The following is a 12,805-nucleotide window of genomic DNA, read 5'->3' on the forward strand; positions in this document are numbered from 1 at the left end:
TGGTTGTTTTGCTTGGTTGCTGTTGACCGGTAGATGGCCTACTAGTACCTGAGTTCGACTTCGAATTGTTGATGTTGTTGTTTGTTGAGGGTTTAGCTGGAAAAACCCTTTCAGCTCCGTGAAGTAAGGTGTTAGTGGAGCTGTTGCAACCATCTTTTCTACATTTACGGGGATTTTTGCACTGCCTGAACATATGTTTATCCCGCAAACAAGAGAAACTGAGCTTTGCATCAGCCACAACCTTGGCTCTCTGCGTGAAGTCTTCTCCTTAAAGACACGGAATTCCCACAGCCGGTGGCTGCCTTTGCATACAATGCAACTAGAGATTGGTGGTGACGGACAACTCTGTTGCGGCTTAACACTACTCTTGTGTTGCGTATTTGCAGCAAATGCCTTCGAAGCAACTTTTGATCTTGTTACTGAGTTGTTGGTATCCTCAGTCCTTGCTTTAAATGTGGTATTCTTCATTAAATCGTGCGCTTCGGCCTTCTTCTTTAACCAGTCGTTGAAATCCAGAAGAGTAGGTTTCACCCAATGCTTTTTGACCGTGAGAAGTAACCACGATTCCTTCATATTGGGTTGAAGCTTCTGTACGGTGGTGTTGAGAAGCGCAGCACTCTTTAAATCTATCGTATGAGAGCGATTTGAAAACCCCGACAAGACTTGAAATGCACTCTCAATAGTTAATGATGTTGTCGCTGTTGTGCATCTTAAATGGTGGAAAGCTGCTGAGTTTGTCCAAATGGGCACTTGCGACCGCCTGTGTTTGGCCAAATTTACGTTCTAAGGTCCTCAGTGCGTATTTGAACATTGCGCCGCAGTAAGCGAACTCAGCTATAGCTGTTTTAGCTTTACCAGTTACGAGGGTCTTAAGGTATGTCAATTTCACATCATCTGTTGGGGACTGAGAGTCAATTGCGCTTTTAAATTGACCATACCAATTGTGCCACTGTAGAGGATCCCCGTTGTATTCGGACAACTTCCATTCGGATGGCGGGTCATTCCTTTTGCTAGTTAAGGCGTCAGTGAATGCCTTAATCAAGATGGCATTTTCAGATGCTGGCAATGGAGGCGTGGGATGCGGTAGGTCACCCCAGCACAATGGTATTGGAGCAGTATGCCCGTATGTTGGATGTATAACCGGCGTGACAAAAGGTGGCGCGATGTTAGTAGTTGTACCAAAGGGGTTAACAGGGATGCTACAGTTTGCAGCGTGGTTGCTATTAAGATTTTATTGTGCATTCATTTGCAAAATGGGATGGCTGATGGCGGGGTTAGCTGTGCTTGGGGGTAGGTACGGTTGAACACTTTTGAAGACGGTAGCAATATTTGTCGCCTGGTTTACGTTTGGGTGCTTATTATGAGAAAAACTCCACAAATTTAGATCAAGGTTACAGTTCTAGGGAGGTTTTTGTGCTGTAGGACACGGTACCAGGCGGGTTTGAGGTGAATGGACAATGTTTTGTTGTGGAATGTGGGGGACGGGTAAGTATGTTGATGCGCTCGCTGAAATGGGCGACGGAACTACGGGAGGCTAGGGGTTATATAATTGTTGAGGTGGGATTACAGGAGGCGGGTTCACGAGTGGATTTAGAGGTGGAGGGACATTATGCGAGGAATGGGCAATAGGGACTTGTGTTTGGTGTGGAATGTTACTTTGAGGTGGATTCTGTTGTTGCGGAACATGAGGCGTCGACATATGTAATTGACAAGGCACACTGGAGCTTTTTGGACCCAAGAATTGATTGATCTGTGGGTTTGTTGAAAAAAATGGAGTTCGTTGGTGCCATAACGGGTGTCGGTGGCCGGGGAGGTTGGATAGGTAGTTGAGGTGGTGGGAGTGCGACATTTTGTACGTCGACTGGTACTTGGTTCACTTGGTTCACCTTACCACTGCCTGAAAGACTATGTGCCCTTTGATCACTGAGTTATTGCTGTAGTTGAGCCTGGAGGTATTCCCGATACAACGCTTCTTGCTGAGCAACAGAAATTGCAACTCCTGTTCGTTCATTAAAACAAAGCATTTCAAGATGATTCAAGTTACCGGCAACATTACTTGTGTTTTCTGGAGGATTACAAGGGGCAATATCTTGAACAGGAGGGTCAGCGGTTGCTAAACCAGGACCAGCAAAATTTGACTCACTTGAAGCAGTCAATGATTTACCTGCTGGAACAGAATTTACCCAATCCTGAATCAGTCTCTGACTTCTATCTGATCCCCTATTTTAAATCAAATTCAGTTTACTTGAGTGGTGACTAAACAATGAATGGCTATCCATTAATTCAGCCTCATCTAATTTAGCTGCGGCAACACGCTGGCGGTGGTCTTCCTCTAATTCTTGAAGTGCCATCTGCTCCATTTGTATTTCAAGCTCCTTTTTTCTCATGGCAATTTCGTGTTTTTGTTTAGCGAGGCGCATCGCAGCTTGTTCTTGTTTCTCGGCCTCTTCGCGTTTTAGTTTTGCCATGAGAAAGTCATGTTACGCTGGCTAGACATTGATGATGCTGTTCGACGTGAACTTCTCTTAGACTGCCCTTGAGGGTTAACGCCCTCACATACGGCGTCTCGGTGAGCAACTGAGTCAATATAGTTTCTAGCCGCAAGCAAGAATTTATCATTGATATTAGTTACATCATCCAACCATTGCTCAAGGACAGGGTAAACTGAATCTGGGTTCTCCGCTTTACTGGCCAAGTCAAATAGTTCTTCATTCTTATGTATCAGTTTACTGAAGACATCCTTCAACTTAGAAACCACGCGTTCAACTTTAACCCTCCTGTCTTGACGATTTATGGCATCTGTGACGTCCTTATGGATGTTGCATAACTCAGACTCTAGATTAGATCTTGCATTAAAGAGCTTTTTCAATTTTTCTTGATGTTCGACCATGATCTTAAAATGGCTAATTTCTCAATGCAATGAAACTAACTTCCAAACGAACAGGGGGAGTGTGGGTTATACCGAACCGAAATGACGACAACTTGATAATCAAGACGCCGAAGAGCAGGAATGATTTACTCGGCGAAAGTAAGTAACAAAAGTGAGAGAGCGTCTAACGTGCTTTTAAGCAACGTGAGACTAAACAGAAAGACAAGCAACCGGCAAAAGAGGGCCGGGCGTACGAAGAACGAAGAAACTGAAAACGAAACGGACGGGCGGGGGAGACGGGCAAACGGAACGGAATTGGCGAAAATGCGGGTAGGAAACGGGCGACGCAAGGAACGGGACGGAAACGCGAAACAAGCGACGCACGAAGAAACGGGAAACGGGACGGACGGGACGGAAATGTCGGGCGTTGGCTCACGAAGCTACGGGTAAACGGACGGTTAGAACGGAAAGGTTGAGCGAGTAGCGCGCAACGAAACAGAAAGACGGAAGGAACGGGCTGGAGACGATTAAGCGGCGAGTGGGGAGATCGGGAAGTACTATGCTAGCAGACCACAGCAAGAAACTCAACCAAACAAACTAGCCGTAACTCCAGAACAAACTTAAGTCACACCCTAGGAAGGAGGAGAGATGCTACTGCAAGAGACAAGCTAGCACAGGTCATTATGGGGCTTAATATATACAAATAACGAACTAATTTACGGCAAAGCAGTAGTATACTAAATGGATGAAAAGAGCAAAAAATTTGTTAGCCGTAACTCCAGAATAAACTTTAGTTACACCCTAGCAATATTCAAATCTAAACAACCAATCAGAATACCAACAATATTAAACAAACTACAGCAAAAGTTAAGTAATATGCAGCGCTTTTGTATGTAGTCTATGAAAGCTGGAAAAGTTAAGAAACAATCTAGCCGTAACTCCAGAATAAACCTAAGTCACACCCTGGAAGGCAAAAAGACCAAACCAACTAACAATCACACAGTTACACGCAAACAAACAGCAGCGAAAAACAATATACTACAACAGGGGAGCTAGTGAAATAGTAAGGTTGAAAAAATCCAGAGACAGTCCAGCCGTAACTCGTGAATCAACTAAGTCACACCCTAAAAAGCTACAAGACAGAGAAAACAGACCAGCATACTAGCACAAACAACATACTGCAACAAAACAGACATACTTCATCACATATGACAACATGCTACATCGAAGGAAAAAATTAGGCGGAGAAAAACAACTCTGAGTGCAAGAAAAAATGGGATGATCGGATACGAAAACGAAAAACGAAATTTTGGGAGAGCGACGTTGATGAAAAATAAACGAAAATTGTGAATGGCGAAGTTAAGGAACGAAAAAGAAGGGGTCGGTACGGTACGAAAACGAGATACGAAGATAGTAAGAAGACAATATTTTTTGAGCCAGAGGTTGTGAGTTTATATCTCACACCATTCTCTTTCCAATTCTTTCAAATTTTGGTCATTTTTTGCAAATTCTTGATTACGGAACGGTAATTCAGTAAACTGGACGGTTTTAAGCTTGAAAGTACGATTTATCAATATTCGGTATTCATTTTCGGTATAAATTCGGTATAAATTTTTTGATTTGCCTCAAAATTGACCAAAGAGTTTCAAAATTGAACAATTTAGCATTATGTTCTCACATTTTGTTCTCATATCTGAGGTCAATTTTTTGCTATGTAGCCATAATGGACCAATTTGTCTGATTTTCCCAAATTTTGACCGAAAATTTTCAAAATCGATGTTTTTTTCTCTTAAAAAAGTTTCTCAGCTCCCTTCTCCAAAAAACATTCTATTTCGCTGAGACTTGTCAAGATAGTACTACTTGCTTTTCTTTACAATCTGGCGGAAAAAGATTTGTGAATATCGGAAGCTATGATCAAACTCCGAACCCTGATGTTTTTTAAACTCAAAAAATTCAACTGTGGGGGTTATTGGTGACCAATATGCTACATTAAGAAACTTTTTGTACACCTAATCAAACCTATTTGATATTCAATTTTTTATCGGGATGGGTTTATGCCGTCTAAAATAACTCAATATCAATTTAAGACTTGCAAAATTTAAGGAAAAATTGGGTCGGTCTTACAATTTTTGTGTGTCTTTTTCACGTGACGGTCAAGTGTTCTTCTTGTAGTCTCTTCTTTGCACCCTCAGCTGGTGGCAGCGGTCTTTTTATATCGTATGAGAAAAATGGGGCCTGTGGCACCTCGCTCCTAGGTTCCAATGCCGTCAGTTTCAATTCGACCAATTTCCTCATCTGCCAGAATCTTTTTACTTCCATCCTCATTCTTGAGTTTCTGGAGTTTTGAAATTGCTGTTATCATGACCTATGACATTGCTCTTATTTCCCCCGTAGAGCCATCTTTCATGTTGCATCAACGCTCTGGCAGGTGCAGTTGTAGTTGCTCATGTCTTTGACTATCTCATGGAACTCAAAAGCTGCCTTGAATTAACCAAGTTTAAGAATGAAATAATCTGTTGATTGTTTCATCTTAATCAAAAATTTTGAATGGTGTCTTTTCGTGAATGAAACGAAAAAACTACAAGCAAACAGGAATTGCAATGCTTTTTATTCATTAACTGAATGCCCTAGTTAACGAGCCGGTGCTACATATTCCCATTCAACGTGTGAAACCCATATATTGAAAGAATTCTGTTGATAACAAACCAATGTTTTTAGTTTTGCCCTGGTTAATGGGTGGGAGCGGCACCAAATATAAAGGTGTAAGACACTCTTTCGTTGATAACTTGAATTCGTTTCTATTCTAAAGCAACACATAAGACAACGTATAAGCATTGTTATATAAAGCAACGTATAAGTTATCGAAATTACATACCAATTTTCATTATAAAGTAGCGTATTAAGCTTAGAACAACAGATTAAGATTATGGCGATCATATCAACGTATTAACTCATCGATGATAGCAACAACGTGTCAGCATTATCGGTGTACAAGGCAACGTGTTCTGCCAAGCAAAGGTCAACAATTCAACGTAGAAGCTGTAATACGTACATAGCGACAAGTGGTTTTTAGACGGCAAAGTTTTTTTGCTCATTCAACTGGTATCAGTCTATTTTTGATACTTGAGATCAAAGCTGGTCACCATTCTTTTCGAAACCGTGCAAAAAACCGAAAATTTTTAAGTTCAAACGAGCCTTACTTTATAGGTTTATTTATTAGGTTTAACAAAATTATGTTATTTGCACTTTTTCCGAGCTTCGTACGTAAATTGGAACGATTTCTATGCGTATTTAAATACTAGATTCTGATTGGCTAAGAAAAATGGCGCATTTTGATATATTACTCGCTTTACTCAGTAACAATTTTACAATTCACATATCTTTAATCACGTGTTAATTCGTTACTAACTACTGGAGTCAAACAAATTGTATAATCCGATTAAGAAAACTAGTGAATACCGTACTGGCAAAATGTAGTTTGCTAAAAATTAGAGAACATCTGGGAAAAATCTGCTCATGACATAAACATAAGAAAAACTTCCTAAAACCAGTCATATTGTCCCTATAAGGTTTGCACCCCAGCATATCATATCTCAACTCAATTTTATTATGCAATGCCTCAAAGCAATATTCAAGTAGTCATGTTACAATCACTTTCAAAAACAATAAGTAACTTTTGTTTTCTTCCTAAAATGCAAAAGGAAAAAGCTTTACTAGGGGGTTTTTTCAGGTACCAAATACTCCCTTCAAGTATCAGACATTGGGGGCTCCTGTGAATTCCCAGCAATCGTCACAACCAGAATCCAGGCAGCCGATGCGATAGTCCTGGTCTATTCAATCGACAACAGAGACTCATTTGAACAACTTGAGACCCTCCGAGATCAGATCCTGTCTGAAAAAGCCGAAGATGAAGTCACAGTGCATGTACTTGCCAACAAATCCGACTTAGAAGAGACACGACAAGTATCACTCAGTGAAGCCGAGTTGAAAATCAAAATCGGGTGGGACATTTCTCTGAGCGAAGTCTCCGCAAAATCAGGCGAGTTCTTGCAAAGTAAACTAGCCGAGATTATCCCACCTACATTTCTAACAGGTCTCGGGCCGAATGACGGCGGGGGAAAACGAAACAGTGGAAGTAACGAAAGCGGTGTACCTGGAGGTGCAATGGGCAAACGAAAGTCGATTTCGGAGGCTTTGACGAAACCTTTCAGTTTAATGAGCAGTCGTTCAAGCAGAAGACGAGACACGACAATTGCTGAGTTGTCGGCTCAGCAGACGTCGGCTAAGCAGCAGGCGGGTTCTCGTATGTCTATTGGCTAGCATCATAGTGGTCTTACACACTTTGGGCATAATGTTCAATTGAAAGAACTTTTCACAACCTTACAGATTTAGGTCAAAGTATCATTGAAAATGAAAAGAATGACCCTGCGCACAAAACTCATAGTCAACCTAAGCGAAAAGCTGAAAAAAGGATCACAATTTTTTGAGTTTTTTTCAGCGAATAAGGGGTGGGGTGGTTCTTATTGGTGATACTAAAGTGATAACATTCTGAGTGTTACCGAGTTTATCTAAAAATATTGCAAGATTTTGAAATTTGACGTCATTTGCGTTTTACTTGACTTTGAGTTTGATGCTCTGGAGATAATAGTTGTTTTTCTAGCTAATAATGTAAAAGTATATTTCAAATTCAGACAACTGAATACTCAATCATTACTAGCAATAGCTACCTCCGAACTCACAAGCAATTCTTATAAGGTGTTTCTTTAACTAATTTTTATTTCTGATTTTGGCATCTTACACTTTCAATTGTTAATCAGAACGGAACATACATTTTTATGCTGCTTATCGGGGACATTGCTGAGTTATAGATATGGCTATCGCATTTAATGAATAATCGTACTTTGAAAACAGTTTTGTTTCTCAAATTCGAAGTCACAATTGATTCGTAGTTGCTTAAGCTTTGTCAGAAGTATTTATCGTTTTTGCTTTATCACTGATTATTGACACTGTTTAAAATATCTTAAAATAGCCGACGACGTAACCACATTAAACGACCGTCACTATAGTGGCGAGTCAAATGAGCGAGCTCAAAATCAGTTAAAGGCTTCGTAGGAAAACACGCATTACCAAAAATTAGCCCCCCCCCCCGCTCGTCTCCTAAACGTAGAATGTTTTATCATCCATATAACGGATCTAGGAAAAATCTCACATAATATTAACCCCCAGTCCTTTTCTAATAGGAATTACCGATTTGATTTGTTATTATGTTTGTTTTCCTCTGAGGCTCCTTATAAACAATTTCCAAATGAGTCCCAAACATGATAGGTGTTTGTGCTTTTAATTTTAATATGTTTCTAGGTGCTGCAATATTCTGCAATCATAATTTATAATTTTTTGCCATATTATTTGTCGCTCTCCGTAGAAACTAAATTAATAAATTTCTAAATGATAGATTAAAATACCCCAACCGCCGCTGAATTGAAACTTGATACAGTTGCAGGCAGGTAGGTTGTATATTTAGCACTAAAATAGTACCTAAGATGCTGCTGAATCGGAATATCTTAGCTCATAACTTTTTTCACCTAAATAACCAAATGGTAATTTAGTTGATCGTGATCATCTGAGGATATTGCCAGATTCTTCCAATTGGCACTTATTGCTGGAAATTAAAATAGAAAGCTCATACAAAATCCAGATCTATTCTGTTCCCCCCCCCCCCCCCCCCACTAGTGTTTTAACCCACCCCCCCCCCCCCCTCCCCCTTTACAAATTATATGTTTTATAACACGTTACTATGTAAAAAAAAATAGAGTACGTGCGCCAGTGGGCGTAAAAGATATAAGCCCAGTAAGCTGGGGAGGGGGGACAGAATAGATCCCAAAATCATTAGTAGTCATAGTGGGATCATATATTTTTTGCTAACAGAATTTTATCATTATGTTAGAAGTTTTCAAATGCCTTTCATCAAGTGGCTATTACTAAAGTCATGACTTCCTTGACTTCAGAAAAGAATCATGAATGATTTCTTCGAACGAGTCATATAAGGGTAGTACTGTTAAATACGTTAAGAATTGTATAACACTAGTATTTTAAACTTTCTTTGTGTGACTGCTGGTTTCACCGGTAGAGAAGCAACACACAAAGGGCCCTCAACATAGTTTAGCCCACCCAGTAAAAGCGAAACTTGTTTACACCTTGATAAGAAAGACTACTAAAACATGGTAAATCTTGCCCAGATCTTGACATGAGATCAATAGATTAAGAGATGTCATGATCATGCATATCTTATCAAGGTGTATCAAGTTTGGATTCACATGGGCGTTTAGCCCTCTGGGTTCTGAGGTCACGAGTAACAATTTTCGGTTCAGAACTTTGCGAGCTATTCTTTAATGTTTCACAAATCCCCAATTGTTCTTTAGATGTAATACAAACACTCAGTTCTTCACACAATTTGTTGTCTCTTCTATAGTTCGTAATTCTTCTCCCAATTAATAAAAAAATAATTAATGATGTCCACGATATAGATATATCATTTTTGCATCGAAATTTGTGTTCAAATTAATTTGAGTATTTTTCAATTAAAATTATTCAGAGCAAATGTTTTTGTTCAGACAGTAGCAAAGGTTGAGTAGATGCAACCCCAGTGATGTTATGAGTGGGTTCCACTATTTGAGCCCATGGTCTCACTGGGATGTCACTGATCTCCATCGACGGATCAATGTCATTTCAGAATAGTTTTTTAATACCATATTGAGGTATAGTTGTAATTGCGTAAAACCAATAATTGCATCCACAAAACCACGATAAACGCATAGGAGTGAAACCCCATCGATGATGCAAAATAAATTTACGAAAACTAAAAATACCGTTTTTGACATTTAAGAAAGTTCTTGAAAAAGAATTATCAATATCTATGGATATCAAAAATACAAGGATGCTCGTTAATGTGAGTTCGCACATGATGTTCCGAACCGAGCTCATCTACACTTTTGACTTAACTGTCAACCAAATGAAGGGATAATAAAAATAGATGTTTGAGTTTTAAAAAAACGTTTAAAAACAAAACTACTTGTTGAACTACATAATGCCATGCCTAATTACAGCGCTGACGAGATCTTTCATTGAAAAAACAACGAGAAAAAAAAACAAACAACAAAAGAAGCAATAACAGAAATTTCACGGCAAAAACTCAATATCTACATTTGAACGCACCTAATAACAACGCCAAAATGCAATCGTATAAAACCTTAACTGCACAAATTTACATTGTCCATAATATACAGCACATGACAAAATTTATTTAATGAGACTAGGTAACAAAGTCGACAAAATGAAATAATAAGAAGAAATTGAAAAATCAATCAACTTTTTTTTAAACCAAATAATTTCTAAAGTCTTAAAAATCATTAGCTTTTAAGGACAAATTTCTTAATAAGTTTACTAAAGATTCACTATGAAACCAATAGGACTTGTCGTTGGTTAGATTAAGCCATAGGAACGGACTACAGAAGGCAGAAAACTCAAAAAAACAATTAGACAATTTTGAAAAATTAGACAATTAAACAATTTTAAAAGATCATTAGCTATTATCTGAATACTATGTATTCTTCCTTCAATCTTTATTCATACTAATGCAACTAAAAATATTTTGAAAGGTTAATTAAGTGCATTTGGGCCACATTTGGAAATCATTGGGATCTGTTATTACGCGAATGTGCTAAAATAAGAGAAAAAAAAACACAAGTACACCACTAAAACTTTTATTTAAACGCATATTGTTCAGAAACAAAACATCAGTTACGACATGATATCACTGGACTTTTAAAGTTTCGAATACAAGAAATGGAACGAGACCTCTCAATGATGAGATTAAAATACAAGTTGACGAAAAGACAACAAAAACTGAAAAGTTTAAAAAATCATTGAAAATGGATAATATCATAAACTTTGACCCTATTCGCGATGAACGGGCTGCCTCAAGTAACAACAATCCATGAAAACTCAAATACAAGCTTTTGAGAACTGTCAGCATTTTACGCCTACCTAAAGATTAATAGGCAAAAGCCGCTAATTCAAAAAAAAAATGGAGCGAGAAAAGTGTCGAAGCCATTAAAAAAACTTATCGGTAATGACTTTTCTACCATCCACCAACTTTCATTAGCGTGAGATTCTATATGACTTCAAAATATGACTTCAAAATATCAATAAAAATGAACAAATACAAATAAAAACACAAAATTTCTGAGAAAACTGTCAGTATCAACGCCAATAAACTCAATTGCCTTTAGGAAAAGGCAATAAAAGCGCTCGATGGGAGCTTAAGAATTAAGCCTCGATGGGACAACAAGAATATTTGTCATTGACAATTCATCAATACGATAAGATATTACAATAAGTCAGTGACTAAGAAAACAACAACAAATACAGGCAAAAACCAAAAATTCAGTAGGAACGTGCGAGAAGAAATTGTCGAAGCCATTTGAACCATAAGCCTTTCTTTAAAAAATTTATCTATGATCAATTGAACATCCATTTTAAACCAATTAGAACTAACACTAATAGGATAATGTGTTGATATTTCAGAAGAACCAAAAACAAATTCAAAAATTTTCCAAATGTCCAAAAAATTTATGAAAGCACGCTCATCGATTTTGTCAAACCAATAGTTAGAAGATAAAGCCCCAAATGATAATGTTTTTGATGCAGTAGGAAATATGGAGTTCCAGAAATTACGGAGACGTTCGTACAGTTCAGGAAAATAAGTTTACAATTCGTTAACGTTCAAAAAATTTTCAAAAAATTATTTTTGAAGTCTTAACAGCCATTAATTTCAATAGCTTTCGACAGAAGTCAACAATTACGCTCACTCATGTTTTGATAGAAATACAAAGATATTTGTCATGCATGGGTAATGATTAAGATATCACAATAAGTCATATGACTATGAGAACAAAAACAAATACAGAGACCAAAAATTCATTAGAAAAGTGCGAGAAGAAAGTGTCCCAGCCATTTAAACCATATCCTTTATTCTGAAAAATTTTTCTATGCTCCTTTTAACGTCTTATTAAAACCAATGTGAGCTATCAATTTTAGGATAATGTGATAAGATTTCAACAGGAACCAAAAATACAAAAATATCTAAAAAAATTAAATTTTTTTTGAAATCTTGTGGCATTGAAGCCATAAAACCAGAAATTAGAAAAAAACGGTGACCAAAAAATTTTACATTGCTCTAGAAGGAAAGGAAGGGTTTCTAGTCATTACTGAGAATTTTTACAAATCATGAAAATATTTAAAATTGGTTAGTGTTCCAAAAATTTTTTTGAGAAAATATTTTTAGAGTTTTAACAGACAAAATGTTCAATTACTTTTAACAGAAGTCAATAAATACGCTGAGTCATGACTCGATAGAAGGAAAAAGTGTTTGTCATGTGTGGGTAATCAATAAGATTTTGCAATAATTCTTATGACTATGAAAACAACAACAAATACAAGCAAAACAAAGAAAATCAGTAGAAAAGTGTCGAAGCCATTTAAACCATAAGTTTTTATGTGAAAACTTTATCTATGATCCATTGAACGTCTTCCTTAAACCAACGGGAGCTGTCCAAGTTAAGATAATGTTATAAAATTTCAAAAAGATTCAAAAAATATGATAATATCCAAAAATTTTAAAATTGTTTTTGAAATCTTGTGGCATCAAAATCATTAGCTAGAAGAAAAAACCGCTAAACAGATTAAATTTGGTTGTATTAGAAAAAAAAGATCCTGTCAGTACTGAGTCTGACTTACAGTTTACAAATAATGATCGGTTAATGTTTAAAAAAATCCGAAAATTTATATATAAAGTCTCAACAGCCATTAGCTGTCCAATCAAAGCACTGAATAGCTTCACTAATGCTCATTACGAAACCCATTGCTATTTTAGTCAAT

The 12,805-nt window shown here is 37.5% G+C and overlaps 1 protein-coding gene across 5 annotated transcripts in view; it reads left to right on the top strand.

Annotated features, from left to right (window-relative positions):
• LOC142336359 (ras-related protein Rap-2a-like) overlaps positions 1 to 7,387 on the top strand; it is a 64,936-nt gene extending 57,549 nt beyond the window's left edge. For all 5 annotated transcript variants that reach the window (XM_075385129.1, XM_075385128.1, XM_075385131.1 and 2 more), the window contains exon 3: positions 6,600 to 7,387. In XM_075385129.1, coding sequence (XP_075241244.1) covers positions 6,600 to 7,189 — 590 coding nt within the window. In that variant the 3' untranslated portion in view covers positions 7,190 to 7,387. The remainder of the gene's footprint in view (positions 1 to 6,599) is intronic.
• Positions 7,388 to 12,805: the final 5,418 nt, after the last annotated feature.

The sequence above is a fragment of the Convolutriloba macropyga genome, chromosome 3 (assembly GCF_964194025.1).
Source record: "Convolutriloba macropyga chromosome 3, txConMacr16.3, whole genome shotgun sequence".
In the NCBI taxonomy this organism is placed as follows: Eukaryota; Metazoa; Xenacoelomorpha; order Acoela; family Convolutidae; genus Convolutriloba; species Convolutriloba macropyga.